The sequence below is a fragment of the Berghia stephanieae genome, chromosome 13 (genome assembly GCF_034508935.2).
Source record: "Berghia stephanieae isolate SIO BIC M18660-M18661 chromosome 13, UCSD_Bste_1.3, whole genome shotgun sequence".
Taxonomy (NCBI): domain Eukaryota; kingdom Metazoa; phylum Mollusca; class Gastropoda; order Nudibranchia; family Aeolidiidae; genus Berghia; species Berghia stephanieae.
The window spans coordinates 6230281-6247943 of NC_088372.1; the positions used below are offsets into that span (position 1 = coordinate 6230281).

At 34.0% G+C, this 17663-nt stretch overlaps 1 protein-coding gene across 1 annotated transcript in view; it reads left to right on the plus strand.

Annotated features, from left to right (window-relative positions):
- LOC144958989 (uncharacterized) overlaps window positions 1-17663 on the plus strand; it is a 589046-nt gene that overhangs the window by 314467 nt on the left and 256916 nt on the right. Inside the window, exons 140-144 of the mRNA XM_078891292.1 lie at window positions 1432-1701; window positions 2586-2852; window positions 14299-14565; window positions 15104-15370; window positions 16950-17216. Of these exons, the coding sequence (XP_078747418.1) occupies window positions 1432-1701; window positions 2586-2852; window positions 14299-14565; window positions 15104-15370; window positions 16950-17216 (1338 nt within the window). The remainder of the gene's footprint in view (window positions 1-1431; window positions 1702-2585; window positions 2853-14298; window positions 14566-15103; window positions 15371-16949; window positions 17217-17663) is intronic.

Sequence of the window (17663 nt, forward strand, 5' to 3'; positions counted from 1 at the left end):
AATTCTTTGACTGGATGGGGATCCTGACCTCTCATACTGCCGTTGTTTTTAAAAACACAGTATATGCAGTGCAGTGTTAACCAAATAGCACATACTGTGTTCTTTAATAATACAGCAGAATAGTGGGTAGGGAGGCATTTTCTGTGTCTTCTATCCCCTGTTATATCTGTTTTACAAGATGCTTTCTATCTTTGTATTGGAATGAGATTACTTGGTTTTGTCCTGGCCCTGGCTAAGAAATAGATCGAACTAAATGCTTTCCATTTTACTGGGTTCCTGATATCTCAGTTGGTAGAGCCGTAGCCATCGTTAACATATAGCCTGACACTAGAACCCTCTAGGACTGGCAGTTTGGCATCAATTTTTAGGTTTGTGTAGCGTCTAATGAGTTGTCATTAGTAGAGCTCATGGAAATAAGTTATTTCATTGGTTGAACTATTGAATACAACTCACGATTTGTTTTCTTTTGTGGCAAAAGACTGGCGTTTTGACGTCATTTTTTGGTCAGTGTCAGGCCATAACTTTACGATGGCTACAGTAGAGCACTTGCTTCACGCAAAGGGACTAAGATTGCAGTCGGAAATTTTTTTAATGATCCTCCTGTCTATCCAGCTGGGTCTATAGATCTGGTGGAAAGTACTTTGCGATTGTCTATCGTCCTATCCAAAGGATAGTAAGCAATTGCTATTGTCTATTTCACGCAAGAGAAAATGGGATAAACTCCACAGGCCTAATGGCTCTGAAGGACACTTTTTTTTTTTCATTATATTAAATAATTTATTATTTTGAAAATGAAATTAATAAATACATTTAATGTTGTACGGCTATGTGGTCTAGTGGTATGACACTCGCTTTCGGATCGGAAGGTCGTGGGTGCGAGCCTCGGCGCATAGTTGAGTCCTTGGAAAAGGCTCTTTACTCACATTCTCTCACCGTACTCGGGTGTAAAATGAGTACCTGGCCGTAAACAGCGGTGTCGTCCGAAAAATTGTAATATCGTCTAACAGGCGGCATGTCCCATCATACATGTTATATGTTGCTGTTGACCAGGGACCCCTTGTAAAGCGCTTTGAGCACATTTAGTGGATATTGCGCTATATCTTAATCTTACTTACACAACAGTCAAAATTACTTCGCGATGGTGGTGAACGAATCGGCGATCTCAAGTAGTGGGTGAGAGAGGGATCTAGAAATGACTTTGGGTTTGAAACGAATATTTTGTGTTCGTGGATAGCTCACACGGTAGAGCCACGCTCTCACCTGCCAGGCGGAGTTGTCGTACCAATAAGGTCGCAGGTTCAAACCCCACCACCGCCACGAAAAAATTTTTTATTCTCTATTGTCTTCTGGCACTTTTCTACTCACTTCATATCTAGTTCTTACAGTGGCAATATTGCTTATTTTTTTTACTGTATCTATCTCTTTCTTTAGAACTTCCACCAGACTTTATCCGACCTCTGAAAGATCAAACTGTTGATGAAGGTGAAACAGCCACCTTCGAATGCGAGCTGAACAATGAAGTGTCAATGGTAAAATGGTTCCACGAGGGCTGTGAAATCAATGAAGAAGATAAGCATTTCCAGGTCGTAGTGGAAGGTCGTGTGCAGAAATTGGTGATCCAGGAAGCTCTCATGCCAGATGCTGGTGAAGTGATGGCTAAAGTGGAGAACAAATCTACCACCGCTGTTCTTACTGTCAATGGTGGGTGTTTGAATAATAAATAAAATAAAATAAATAAAATTCCCTTTTTTCATCCCATAGGGGAAATTTGTCTCTCGGGTCTATTCCAAGGGAAGATTGGAATAACCCAGTCGTCAGCAAATTGAGCAAAACTCTTTGATTTTATTCATCTGAACAACTCCACAACATTATCTCATTCGTCTGTAGTGTTTCATTCATCCTGTTTTGTTGATAAAGGGGGAACCCAAAACGTCTGGGTGGGGACCCTTACCTCCCATAGCAGGCAGGGAGGTACACACTGTGTCTTCTATCCCCTTATATCTGTTTTCCAACATGCTTTCTGTCTTTGTCTTGGAATGAGATTACTTAGTTTTTTTCCTGGCCCTGGTCGGAGTCCTGGCTGGGAGGGAAACAGTCAAATGCATAGTTATTGTTTTGGGAGATGATATTTTTTTCCTTGTAAATCATCTCTCTGTTATGTATTAGTATATTTGTTATTTTTTTAATGTATAATGTAAGCATTTGAGTGTGTTCCTCTTTGTTGGATTTTGTTCTTGTGTCCGGATGAGACTTATAGGTGATCTCAAACTAAGTACATTGGTGATATGCTCTTGGAATCTACATCTGATCCCTATTTGTTCCCAGTTCCCCTATGTCTTACTTTCTCTTGGATGCTTCAATTGTACTTCTAGAACTTTTTACTATCCCATTTTCTTCCTTTTTACTGGCGCTGATATAACCTAAATGTGTTGCAAGCGCCGTAAAACCCTTAAAAAAAAACCAAAACGAACCCAAAACGTCCATGTTACCTGTTTTCGTCTATTAAATTGAGGCTTACATTCAATTTCACATTATTTATTTATTCTTCGAGCTACGAGCAACAACATTTACATCTCTGTCAACAGAAATTCCTGTTGAAATCACAGCAGACCTCTCTGAAGTACACGTTGAAGAGCATAAAATGGCAGTCTTTGTCTGCGACGTGAACAAGGATGATGCGACAGTTGAATGGTTCAAGGACGGAGAAGTTCTCACTCCCAGCAACAAACACATCATCCAATCGGACGGCAGACGCCATTCTTTGTCAATCAAGGATGTGGAACCATCCGATGTGGCTGAGTACAGCATTCGAGTTGGTGATCAAAAGAGCCAGGCTCTCCTGCATCTAGACGGTGAGTCCACAACTGCTGAAGGGTGGCATTTTGTCTCTCGTGATGATTATGATAGTTCTGATATTGTCTTTGTATAATCTGCTGAATTGAAAAGACAAGCAGTAATGCATAGTTTTTAAAAAAAATTGTAATTGGAACAAAATCTATTCTTATTAAAGAAAAAATAAATGAAATAAAATGAGCAAACATATTTATATTCAATTTGCAGCGTAGTTGAAACACTGTGACACATAAGGAGAGCTGTCTGTAAATATTATCTTTATAGAAATTAAACCCATGTCAACAAGAATTAACACATTTCAGAAAATGGTCAACATTTATTTTAAAAGTCTATCAAAGCTAAATCTGTTAAACACGGCATTAAACAGATAGTAATTTGATAGCTACCTTTTTTGAGTCTATTGGTGGTATGGTTATACACCTTGATGTAAACAATAAAGGCAGCTGTCTGGAAATGACCAATAGTAATATAATTTATTTAAATTTTTTTTAACTCTGTAGCTTTAAAAGGGTGAATTATTTCATATTTCAGAGAGCACTTTAGTGTGTCACACTTTATATTTTGCACAGGTCCTAGATAGTTATTAAATTTTTAAAAATCTGATAGAGAAGAGAAATCTGCCCCCCTCTGGTTATTGATTTGGTTCTTTTCAACTTCATTGTTCTTTTAATTTTTATAATTTCAAATATATATGTTATTTATTCTTCTGAGGGAATTTGCAATTAATATCAACGTGTCATTTGGATTTTCTATAAATCAGATGTTGTCTTTTGGGATCAAAATACAAATTGGGTCGGTTTTATCTTCTTGATGAGGATTCATAAGAGATTCTCATATTAACACACTTTTGATTATTGCCTTTAAACTCAGAGGAATAAGAGGAATATCAATGAGAAAATTAATTTCTTTGGGGTTTTGTAAATATTGATCTTGAAAGCACAATTTAAAGGAATGGAATCAAATTTATTAACAAAACTTTGTTTAACACAAATAATTATTTGGAAAAGAAAAAAGATTTGATCTCAATGGATAATATCTGATTTCTGGTTGTTTTTCTTTTGGATTTGTTTTGTTTTGTTTTTTAAAATAATTTTGCTTTCTACCATCTGTCTTTCTCTTATGTTTGATTTTATGCACTTTTTCCTTTTGCCTCGTGAATCATACCAACATAGCAATAATTTTTGTCACCTATGGTAGCTTTATCACAGATGTTTTACTCTCTTCATGAGAGATGATAATCATACATGGTACATATTATTCTCATTATATGACATTATGAATACATTTAGGTGGCCTTTAATTTTTATGATCTAGGGGTGTCAATAATGCTATGCCCAGGAACACTGAAAGCTCAGTTACAGTTTCCTTATCATAAGATTCCTAATAATCTTTGAAATGAAACAAACAGGTTCATAATTTGGATGTTTTAATTTAATTCAATTTTTAAAAAAATTTTTTAGTATAACATCTTGATCAGAAAAGTGCAAGTTCTGGATTTATCATAAAAGACCTAAAATGTGAACCATACAATAGTTAATATACTTTCTCCTTTTATAATAATGTCCACATAATTTATTTTTTAAAATGTTTTTCTTTAAAAGTCCTTTTTGTTATAAGATCAGAATTTAATATCTATTTTATCGCCACCATCAAGCATCATCTCACTACAATATCTGATTGCTGTGTTTCATAATTGCATCATGCATCAGTATCATTATTGCTGTCATCTTCCAAGAAATTATTTAATGTCTATATTCTTAAATCATTTTTGTTTTCCTTTTTTTTTTCTGCTTGCAAACCATCCATCCCGCCTCGCTGACCCTATCATTCAAAATCACTGATCACAAATGATTACTGTGTAGACGTGGGAAGTACCAAGTTTGTTTCCAATCTACTCTCCTCCTCCCAAAATCCTCACTACCCACCGTTATGGCAGTCTCTCTTTCTTCTCTTCTTGGTTATTGGTTTGAATTATATCATATCCAAAGTTTAAAAACCATCCACTATGTAAAATGTTCTGTTTTGACACAAAATAAGGCCAATTTACGATAAAATGAAAATTAGATCATGCGAAAATTATATTGCTTCCTCATTTCTCTTTGTTATGCGAGATAACATTGAAAGGTTAAGAAGATTGTGATAGAAAAACAAACCCCATAGGTCTTGCTTTTGATTTGAATACTTTTTGAATTTTATTTCATGCTTTCAAACTGAAATTTAAAAAAAATACTAAGTCAGATTTTGCAAAGTGGATTGTTATAGTTTCAAATCTTCTTGGACATACTGTTCCATTCCACTTGTTCTCTTATCTTCCCACACAATATACATTCCTAGCCACAATCTTCCAAAAAATAATGATAATATATATATATATATATTGGGGTGTAAGTGGAATTAGAATTCAATATATTGCCACCCCATAACATATTGTAAATACCATATTTTGAAATGTTAAAATCCCAATTATATTGATATCCCAGTCACCAATCCCTATCCATCTACCTTCTATATTGACACATCTGATACACAAAGCATCGTTGGGGAAGTAGATATATTTATATACTAGCCAAATATACCACCAAGTGTTTATAATTCCAAACTATTGACACACCAAGGTGCTGAACTCAAATCAAATGCATAGCTTGTAATTTAAATCATACCCGATATATACAATTTATAGGAGACGCAATGACAGGTCCCGTGTTGTGAATAAACTCAGAAAATCCCAATTGATTAATCCAGGGAATACTTTATTATCAGGATTTTACTTAAATGTCTTGCCTTTGTTTTTTTTTAAGACTCAAGTTTCAGAAATTGGAGCAAGACATGTTGAAAATATAAGGAACTACTTAACTTTAGACATAGGCAATGTCACCATTAAAAAGATATAATGATGATAAATTGCACCTTATTGTAGCTTGCGAAAAAAAAAAAAAAAGAAGGAAAATGGAATGAATGTGGTTGTGAGTTGTTAGAACATCTTAAGCCTATAAATAAACCTTTCAAGTTTTTCTATAATATAATACATATTTTATTATCCTTGTAAGAATTCCATTCCTTTTCCCTAAGTACTTCTAAGATAATGTAATATCATCTCTGTTTTTCTTTTCTGTTTTTTTTTTTTTTTAATTTTTATGTGGGTTTTTTTTTGTTTGTTTTGTTTTGTTTTTTGTTATCATGAAATGGGTTTTTCTTATTCATCTATACAGTGTATCTTAACATTTTGAATATATTTTTTTCTTTCTTACTATCTCAATATTGGATTTTCAGGCCTTGGCTATTATTTTTCTATTTTAATACATATTTTTCATTGACGTAGATAGTGTAACATCACAATGTATCTTTAACTCTACAGATAGTTTAACAGAGTTGCCCTGCATGCATGCCTCCGCACCTTACCCACTTCTGCATGTAGACCTAGAATCAGATGGGGACAGAGCAACAAGACATTATACGCCATCAAATAATGCTATGCATGCTTTATCCTCTTTTACTTCCTCATCTTCCATCTCACTGTCTTCATGTTCATATGAAGGTTCTTTAGTGCATTCAACACGTCATTATAATATTTCTCATGACACCTTTCATAATAGTGATAATTATGTTCACAGTCCTAATAGAGCTGGCAGTGAAATACAGGCTAAGGTTAAAGAAAAGAAGAAGAATGGGGACAACAAAGAAGGCTCTTTGGACACTGTGTTAAATCAATCAGATTCTCAAAGTTTTGATCTTATCAATTTTGAGACAAAAGATGAAAGACTAATTAACATGACTGTGCCATCTTCAAGCGCTTCGTTTGATAATGGTGAAGTCTCAATTACAAATTTAACATGTTTGAAGCACAGTGATTTAAAACCACTTTCAAACTTTCCATGTCCAAAAGATGAAAGTTATAGTAGAGAGGATGATAATGAATGTATTTCAACAGCAATAGGTATGCCAGAAATTAGAGATAACACTTTTCCTTTGTTGGATCAAGTGGAAAGTGCCAGTGTTTATTCTGAAGACTATTCTTATGATGGTTTAAGCCTTGATGACGTTACACCCATACAAGACTTGAAATTAGTTGAAGGAAAATCTCTTTTTGATGAATTGAATGAAGGCTTGGATGCTAATTTGGCTCACGGATGTCTTTCATGGCTTGATAAGAGTGAAGCACAACTTAAAATGAGCAATTGTGATGCTGGGGAAGTGTCCTATCTTACCAGTGAAACCAGTGTGAATGAATCTGATAGGTATGATGATAACGATGATGAGGATGATGATGATGATGATGATGTTACAATCTCCATTTCAGATGTTAGTGATAACAGTTTGGGTTTATCTGATGATGACACGATATCTATATCAGACGAAGATACTGGTGAGGAATTAAGTAAGGAAATCAAAGATAACAAAGACTTATCAGGAAGGGATGCGCTCTGTAATGAAATAAACTTTGTGGATGGAAATAAAGAAATAATTGAAAGGCGGGAAAGTGGGAAACAAGTTTCATTTATACTTCAAGATAAGAAGAATGATCAGCATTTGTTGAAGCCAGTAGATGTTCCTTGTCAAAGTACGTTAGAGGAAAGAGATGATTCAGTAGAATCCTTGTTATCCGATATTTCTAGTGAGACTGATGATTACACTGTTGGTCAGAGTCAGAGGTCTTTATCTGTTAATGTTGATGTATTGAGTACAGGTAATTTAGATTCACAGCAAAAAAACGATTCAGCAATTTCTTTATCTGTAGATGTAACTGGTGATCGAAGTTTGAATGAACGAACAAATAAGGAAAGATTGTCTTCCCCAGATATACTAGTGAATGACAACCCTGTATTCATTGCAAGAAATGTCGATAAGGTGATAACATTACCAAAAGAAAATGTTAGACCCATACCACCAACACATAAGATTATTTTAACTCCATTACAGCCAATAAAATCTTTCAAAAATGGTGCAGCAATATTTGTATGCGAAGTAGTGAGTAAAAGAGTGACAGTGGTTTGGTTGAGAGAGGATATACCTATAGTTGCAAATAGCAGTAAATATACACTGACTGTCGCTGGTCGTATGCATTCTTTAACAATACATGATATACAAATTGAAGATGCTGGTCAATATTCTATCAAATGTGATGGGCTTCATATATCGTCAGCCATCTTAGAAGTTAGGGGTCATTCATTGAGGTAACATCAATTTAAAGAAACACACACAACCAACAAATATAAAAACAGTTTCTTCCCAAGAACAATAAAGGAATGGAACACTCTCTCTCACCAGAAATCCTAGATATTGCCAACAACAAATTTGGTCAACTATTAAACATTTATCTTTTCAACTCAATAACACAATAATGGAGAAAGTCGCCACATAATTGTATAAAATCTGCAGTGATGGGCAATCCGCCTTTTGCAGATAAAGACGTTGAATTTCCAATTAGATTAGACTATCCTCAACACTCAACAGCTCAATCAATCAAGAATTAATATTAAAAAAGAATCTCATGTCTTCACCTCATTATGAATGTGTCATTTCGAACCATTTGAATTCAAACTTTAATTTTCTTTTTACCAAACTGTGTTCATGTCGTTTCTCATCCTTTTCTCTGAAATTTTATATGCTTTTATACCTCTGTAATGATAATGAAAAAAAAATATATTGTGTTATAATGCAAGTTCTTATTACTCGTGAACAGTTTTGCTCAGTCATCCATAAAGACATTTGCATGAGTAAGTTTGTAGATTTCTGTAGACGCGTGCTGCTGCTTCTTTAATCACACAAACTATATTTCATGACTTTCTTTCATTGGGATTGTTGTTTATGACTTCATGTGTTGGGAGGAATTTGTTTCGACTTTTAAAATTTTTTTTTTTACAATATGTGTAAAGCTCTACAGTACAAATGCCTGTCTTGCAAACACAGCATCCTAACAGCTGGAAAAAATTCTACTCAGTAAGGTTTAGCCGATTAAAAAATTACCATAGGTAGAGGGGTCAAAGTTTTAGTTTTACAGCTGTACAATTTCCAAGATTCCCCACGCTACCCCTAACTTTTCCTTATGATTACATAATTTGTAAATAAACATTGTTGAAATTTACCAGCTGTAAGCATTGACTTTCTGAAGTATATAAGATGAACTTTATTCATCCAAAAACAGGAAATTACATTGTGTTTTACATGGCTCAAGGTAAAAATAAAATATTTAGCAGGATAGATGATTTACAACAAAAACAATAACAGTGTATCAAAGCTAGTTGGAATTTAGTGCCGTAGAAAACATTCAGATCATTCATTCTCACACTCGCTCTTATATTTACAATGAAATGAATATTCTTTGTATGATATCATATCATATCAATATCAATGAGTCTGCTCATGCTCTCTGAAAAATGCTGCTAATGTAGGAGATTCATAGTGTAAGCTAATGAAAAATGGAGAGTAGATATATTGCTTTTTAAACAATTCTGGAAATTGAAATAAACAGAGGAGAATTCCTCGATACTGGTCTGTAAATTGAAATCATTGAAAATGTTGAATTCAAACTCCAATTTAAATAATGATGATGACAAATGATGTAGACGTTTAGGGTTTTCTCTTATCAATAAAAGTAGATGATGAATTGGACAGAAAATGCTTGAGTTGAATGTCTTAATAATAACATCCATTATCTGCGGTTTTGTTAATAGTAAGTAAGTGGAAATCTGTAACATCCACATTATTTGTCAATTAATTTGAATTTGAATTCATTTTCTTCATTGTATTTTATTTTTTCAAAGCTTCACGCAACAGTTGCATTTTATGCTGTTCTGCTCAAAGTATTGTGGTCAAATATTTCATTTTCAAAATAAAGTAAAGAAAGAAGAAAAAAAGGGGGAAAAATCCACTCAAAGAAGCAAAACAAAACCGATATATTTTATCATAATATGTTATTGAAATTAAGGGAAGGAGGCATTTGTTGAACAGGATTTCCGTTCATTCTGTAGCAATTTGATTGGCTTTTGTAGTGTTTGGCTGCTTGGGAGAAATGAATGTAACAGTTATAGAATATATCTGAAATTTGTGACAATGCTAGTCAAAAAATATGATATTTGTCAAACTTTTTTTTCTCTATGACTTAAAAAATTAGGTTGAATATGAAATTATTATTATTTTTATTATTATTTATTTTTTACTTTCAAAGTGGCTCATTGAATCTGCTTTATTATATTAAATATATATATTATAATCCACTCAAAATATAAATTTAATTTCATTTATATGCTATGAGAAAATAATGAGAAATAATTGTAAAAGATCCTGGACAAAGAATATAATTATATACATATAAGTCATATGGGATATTCTGCTGTCGGCTTAAATACTTGTAATTTTTAAAAGATAGATAAATGAAAGCAATCAAAATTTACTTCCATCAGATATCTTTTATCTAGGTCGGAGTGAGCTTACTTAAAACATTATTTAAAGCAATTTTATGTTTTCCATTGTAACAAACTATTACAAATTCTTTTAATGTCGAGTACATAATATGTTAAATTGACATTTGTTTCTAATGTTAATTCTAAACTCTAATTACTCTTAGTTTACTTAATAGTTGGGAAACGAATTGTCTTATTCGTTTACTGGAACTTAATATGAAGATGGTTTGAATGTAGAATTAAAATAAAATAAAATAAAATTCCCTTTATTCATCCCATAGGGGAAATTTTTCTCTTGGGTCTATTCCAAGGGAAGACTGGAATAACCCAGGCGTCAGCCGCAGTGCAGTGCCGCAAATTGAGCTAGGGCGAGGTGACTTGCTCAAGGCCACACAGCGCAGCGGTGGGTGATCGAACTCGGTACCTTCCGGGTACGAAGCAGACCGTACCGCTGAGCCACGCTGACCTTGTATTGCTCTGATGACTGAGCTTTTAAAATCTTAATTAATTAATCAAGTACCCATAATGATATGAAGAAAAGAAACAACCCATTCTATTTTAATCAATAATGTTTTGCAATGTCTGTTCTTGTTGTTATGGCTTCAACTCTAACTTGCTTTTGTCTGTTCTATGAGGTGAGCGGGTCTATTTGATGATATATATATTGTATCATACTATTATATCTATCATGTTACTCCTCATTTACCCTGTAATAAAGTATAACTACTCTACTACTGACTCTACTGTGGCCATGCATGACATTTCATTTATCACTCAATGCTTTCCTTTCCATGTTTTGATTCATTTCATACTGCAGATGGAAGTCCTTCTCACTCACTAAACGGTTGACTGCATATATTATTTCATCATTTCAGATTTAACCTGTAAATAGTCACCGTAAAGGATCCTGCTGGATTGTTTATTTTGGTTATTTCTTCTTTAATAACACTTTATCTTTAGTAGATTATTATTGAGTATTAGTGATTTCCTCCTGCAGTATGATAGTATGTTTTAATCTGTTTTATATAATTTGCTCCGTTTTGCCAAATAGGAAAATAAAAATATGTTAAGTAAACGAAAACATGAAAAAAAACATACTTTTGTAAATCTTATATGATAGTTTATTTATTGTTTTCGCTAATTAAAAAATGAAATGACTTAATTAATTTTACCTAATAAGAAGTTAATAATATTTATATACTGTAGCATGTTGACTTGTATTACTTTTAGATAATCTACTTGTACATTGGATGGAACATTTGGGTCCAAAGAGCTTTTTTTGAAAGTCCTTATGAAAACCGCTGTCTTTGTGTAAATAAAATAACATTGCATTATACTTTTATATTATATAGATTAAATAACAGTTTACTGTATCATACGTTTAATACCAAATGGATTCGATTTATTTCTGATTTTAACTGAGTACCGTTATCAAGTTGTCTAGCATTAATTTTAGATGAGATATCTTGTAAGATGAATAAATATAAATACCTGGTCATTGGTTCGAGTTAATTGTATCTATTCGTGAACTCGCTTTTATTGTCAAATCGCTTTTTGACAAAATAACCAACTCCTTAAAAAAAGCAATGATAATTATTTCTATCTACCTAGATGATGTCAAACGTTTAGAATAATTTACAGCAGATTTAACCAATAATATTTTGTTATGTTTTAAATGTTGCCTTACATTCTTATCCACTATTCCTGCTCCCTTAACATTCGACTTACATTTCTTTTTCTGCATTTTCTTAATTTACTGACATTTTTTTTTTTTATAATAAAGTTTGTAAAGATGTATTAAAGTTGTTGGGTTTGATGATGTACTTCAAATCTATGTAAGAAACATGCTTAGTTTTCAACTAAGAATTAAACTGAACATTCCATCTGCTTTCACCTGGTTCACTTCGTTCCTTTATTTCTAATTTCAATTAATATTACGATTCCTGCTTTATTAAACATCTTGTTGCTATTATTTAAGGAGCTTATTTAACATGTTTTTTTTTCTTTTCATTTATTTATTTATTTACCTATTTATTTGTTTATTTACATATTTATTTGTTTGTTTATTCTTTTATCTATCGGGGATACTAGTTTTATTTATCCGCTTTGGCACTGGTGTGAACAACAGTGGCGACCAAAGTGGTAATATAACTCATATCACTGTGTCATATAATTTGGTTCAATCTTTCAGATAGTTGGTGAACAGTATTTGTTGACTTTTAAGAATTCTATTCACCAATTACCAGAGAGGTGATCAAAACTTGTCTTTATCATCCCTCCGCCCTTAAAAAAAAGTTGTTTTTTTTTTGTTTTTTTTTTGAGAATGAACTGTTGTATGCCTGCCTGTGTTGTAAAAAGAAAGGGTTTGCTATGTGTGACGATAATGAAATCTGCAAATATATTTAGAATTTAAATATAAACATAAGATTTAATTGCGAACATTACGAACCCAAGAAAGTGAAAGCAACAAGAGGTGTATTTATTTATTTATTTATTTATTTATTTATTTATTTATCAGAGAGAAATGCTGGGAAAATAAGAAGAAATCATCACGTTCAATTTTGGAATAAGATTAATTGACTCTATATTGAAAGCGATAATAATAGTAACGAGATATGTGTCTAGGGCTCTTTGCCGAGGCCTCAAAAGAGCATCTATAAAGGAATACATTGGGAAATGACATGAAATGAAGATTGTTCATGTTGTTTTAAATGTACTGTACTTGTTACCAAATTAAAATCAATTTGCAAAAATTCCAATTATGCGCTTGACTATTTTATAGGAATACTCTGAAACCCAAGAGAAAATGTATACAATTTTTGTAAAAGAAAAAAACAGGAGAAAAAATAAAAATAAGTTAACCCTCTCCTTACCAGCCATTTTCATACTTTTCCTTAAAACTTCACACCCACCCAACACAAAAATAGACGTTTCTTACTCAAACAGAAAAGCAACAAGCACATTCTATACGTAATATTGTTCGACAATATGAGCTCTATTACAAAATGTCAAGATTTTATATCTATAGCAAAAAGAAATGAAATCTGAATGAGAAAAGTGACGGTGGCATCATCGTAACAAATGTGACGATTTTCCAATAGGTGGTAAGGAGAGGGTTGAAGAAAATTGGAAAAAAGTCAACTCTTTTTAATTGATGTTTCCTTAGTGAGGAAAAATTTCAGAATAAAGTCTCTTGGCTTTTTTTCTCCATTGAACTGAGAACTAGTTTCAAACCATTCCAAAATCTATACACATCTCTATAATGTGTCAACTCACTTTAAACATATTTTTTTTCTTCCAAATTCTCAATGGTCCAAAAGTTCTTGTCAGAAGTCTTGATTTTCTTTCTCAAAATCAAGCCTTATCTCTGAAAACTTGATAGTAAAAGACATGGAAGTGTTCTTCCTTTCTCTATATATTTATCATGGCGATTCACAATTCATGTAATTCCCTTGTAAATCCTTGAGCTTTGTTCCCTGCTTTGCTTTATTCAATGTCTTCAACTATTTCGTTCTATGTGTGGACTTTAAAAAACCTACAAAATCTATTGTATTTGTCCTTAAACTCTTACTCGATATACAAGGTGTCGTCGACACAAATCTTCTTCCTATCCTACTTCACAATTTGAGTCATACAATGTGTCTGTAGCACTGTATGGTTGGCGCTGAAGAAACCAATGGTCTGGTTGTATTTCAGCGGCGTCCTCATTGGGCGCGGGCCCATGTCAGTCGGGCCTTGAAATCGTTTAGGTGTGGTTCCATGATGACCAGTTCATCCAGCCCATTCCACTCCGAGATAGTTCTAATGAAGAAAGAATTTCTGTAGTTTTGTGTTCTTGTCTGTGGGACAAGACACTATTCGTCTCCTAACCCTGCTCCACCCTCTGCGTCATTCTCTGACAAAGCTTCACCCAAACACTTTTAACCCAACTCCCCCATGGCTCCATAAAGAGTCGGCAAACATCATGCTGAATGTACCTCCTCCTCCTCCTCCACCACTAACATCGAACATGATCAATCAAACCATGGCAACATTTGCCTTCCAGAGATCCCCCTCAGACTATCCCTCAGTGTCAAAAGAGAACTGGTCCAAAACGACACAACAGCCAATTTCACCTGCATGCTATCCAAATCCAACCTACGGGTGTCGTGGTATATGGATAAAGTCAAAATTGCCCCGTCTCGAAAGCATGAGTTGATAGACGCTGCCTACTTGCATCGCCTGGTTGTGCATGATTTGCAGTATGAAGACTATGGCAACTACTTGGTGGCCATCGGTTCCAAGCGTCTCATTGGCTCGAGTCTTTTGGCAGGTTTGTCGTATTTTGTCTTTTTTTATTAACTCATATCATGAAACTACTTTTGCAATCGCATCTTGTTTTTGTTAATTTTAACTCTGAAATTGACTTGTGACAACCTTTTTTTTTTTTTTTAGAATTGCAATTATTATTATTGATTGTTTTTATCATGTTGGGAAGCATGTTCAAATTTTAACAAAATATGATTTAAAAGATAAACAAAAAAGAAAAAAAGCATGATGTCTGGGAAATTTTGTGCACTTTTGTAAAAGTTTGATAATAGATAATGACACTAATGATTGAATTCCTATCGGTTAACTAAATCTATTTGCTTTTTCCTCGCTTTATGTGGATTGCATTAATGATTTCAATTTTATTTTTATTTTCCTCTCCTGGTGCCAGTGTAAAATGTCCATATCGTATGTTGAAAAAATTCATAAATGCTTGCAAAATATTTCTCTCAACTGTTTGATATAAACTGAAAATTGTTATACAGCATTGCCTGATAAATTTTTTTTATTTTGTAATCCACATTTTTTCCCCCAAAATATAGAAGCCCCTCTCGAATTCACCATTCCTTTGACCGAACAAACCTGCAAAGAAGGAGAAACGGTTGTATTCAAGTGTGAAGTCACCGAAGCTAACCTGCCTGCAGTGTGGTTCAAGAATGGACAAGAGCTTACACCATCAGACACCATCATTCCAGAAGTGGATGGCAAGACACATACATTGACCATAAAGAATGCACCATTGGATGCCTCAGCAGATTATACTATCAAAATCAAGGATAAGGAGAGCTCTGCTAAACTTAACGTTCAAGGTTAGTCACAAATTCTGAAACGGATTTGGTTTGTAATTACCTGTACTTGACTTGAAACGTACTTATATATATATATATATATGGTGAATGGAGTTGACACCTAGTGGAGGCAAGATTGCCCATGCCCCTCGGATAGTCGGACATTCGGCAGCTGGATGGGGTTCCCGACCTCCCATAGTGGGCAGGGAGGTACTTGCTGTATCTTCTATCCCCCTTTATCTGTTTTCCAATTGCTTTCTGTCTTTGTTTTGGAATGAGATTACTTGGTTTTGTCCTGGCCGGATAGCCCCCTGGCTGAGGGGAAAACAGTCAAATGTATAGTTAGTTTTGGGAGATGATATTTTTTTCCTTGTAAATCAGCTCTCTGTTATGCACTGTATTATGTTTTGTATACATATGTTATATGATTTGTCCTGGGTGGGGATCCTGACCTCCCATAGTGGGCAGGGAGGTACATGCTGTATCTTCTTTCCCCCCATACCCGTTTTCCAATTGTTTCCTGTCATTGTCTTGGAATGAGATTACTTAGTTTTGTCCTGATCCTTGCCGGAGTTCCTTGACTGGGAGGGAAACAGTCGAATGTATAGTTATAGTTTTGGGAGATGATATTTTCTTCTTTGTAAATCATCTCTCTGTTATGCTTTGTATTATGTTTAGTTTACATATTATATTATATGATTGGTAAACATTTGAGTGTATTCCTCTTAGTTGGGACCTGTGCTTGTGTCTGGGTGAGACTTTTAGGTGATCTCAAACTAAGTACTTTAACGGTGTGCTCTTGAAATCTACATCTGTTCCCTATTTGAACCAGTTCCCCTTTGTCTTACCTTTTCTTTTGTGCTTTAATTGTAATTCTAGAACTTTTAACTATCCCATTTTCTTCCTTTTTACTGGCGCTGATATGACCTTAATGTGTTGCAAGTGCCGTAAAACCCTTAAAAACAAAACAAAAACATATGATTTGTCAACATTTGAGTGTATTCCTCTTAGTGGGGACCTGTGCTTGTGTCTGGATGAGACTTTAATGTTATCTCAAACTAAGTACTTTGATCGTGTGCTCTTGGAATCTACATCTGTTTCCTATTTGAACCACTTCCCCTTTTATCTTCCCTTTTCTTGGGTGCTTTAATTGTAATTTTAGAACTTTTTATTTTCCCATTTTCTTCCTTTTTACTGGCGCTGATATGACTTTAATGTGTTGCAAGCGCCGTAGAACCCTTAAAAACAAACACAACTAGTAGTCTAGAAACAATAATAAAGAGCAGAGTGATGTCAAATCCCTTCATTCTATTGTTATTAAACAATCTATGTTTGTTTGAGCGGGCTTGAGGGAGTGTTGCGAATCCTGCATTTTGATTGATCAAAAATTCTACTGGTTAATTCACTAGGCTTTGTAGTGTTAGCATTCCCTGGGCCATTAGTGATGTGGTGGTGGTGGTAGTGGGAATGGTGATTGTGTCAAAGACGAGGGAGGACAGATGAAGCAGGAGTAGGATGCCAATCTTCTACATGAATTTCAGTTTTGTTGATTTACATATAAGTATGAAGAGTTTTGAATATATGTCTATTTTATGTACAGAAGTCAAAGCAGAGTTCACACTCCCACTTTCTGACGATTCTGGAGTGGAGCATGAAGATGTTACATTTACCTGTGAAGTGTCCAAAGATGATGCAAATGTACAATGGCTGCATGATCAAGAAGTTATCGTTCCTAGCGAGAAGTATGAAGTGACCCAGCAAGGCAGAAAGCACTCTCTTACTGTGCATGACCTGGCCCCTGAGGATAGTGGAAATTACACAGCTAAAGTTGATGGAAATGACACATCAGCTGATCTTACCATCAAAAGTTAGTCAATATTTATTTTTTGTCTTTGATTTTTTTAATCTGCTGAGTCTTAGCTCAATTTTATTTTATCATAACATCCAGTTCCGATCATTGAGCAACAATTATAAGGAAAGTAATATTTTCAATTTTGCTAATTGGTGGAAATAAAATATGCAATTTCAGCTTTTCCTAAATTTTCCTACAATTGAATTCCTCCATTTTTGAATTTCCTTCGATTCTGCTCTCCCGATGCCGCTAACCAGAAAAATCTGGGGAGCAAAGCCGAGCAACAACTGGATTTTGATTTCTTGAAAAGTCTATTGAATCCCTACCTAACCTGCAATCCCGAGGTTTTCATAACAAAAGTTTTTGTTGGGATAGCCCTTTTATTCATTATAGAGTATCTTCTTTTTTGTGTGAAATAGTTTGTACCGATGCATCGAGTAATTTTCTTCTGTTTTGAGTTTT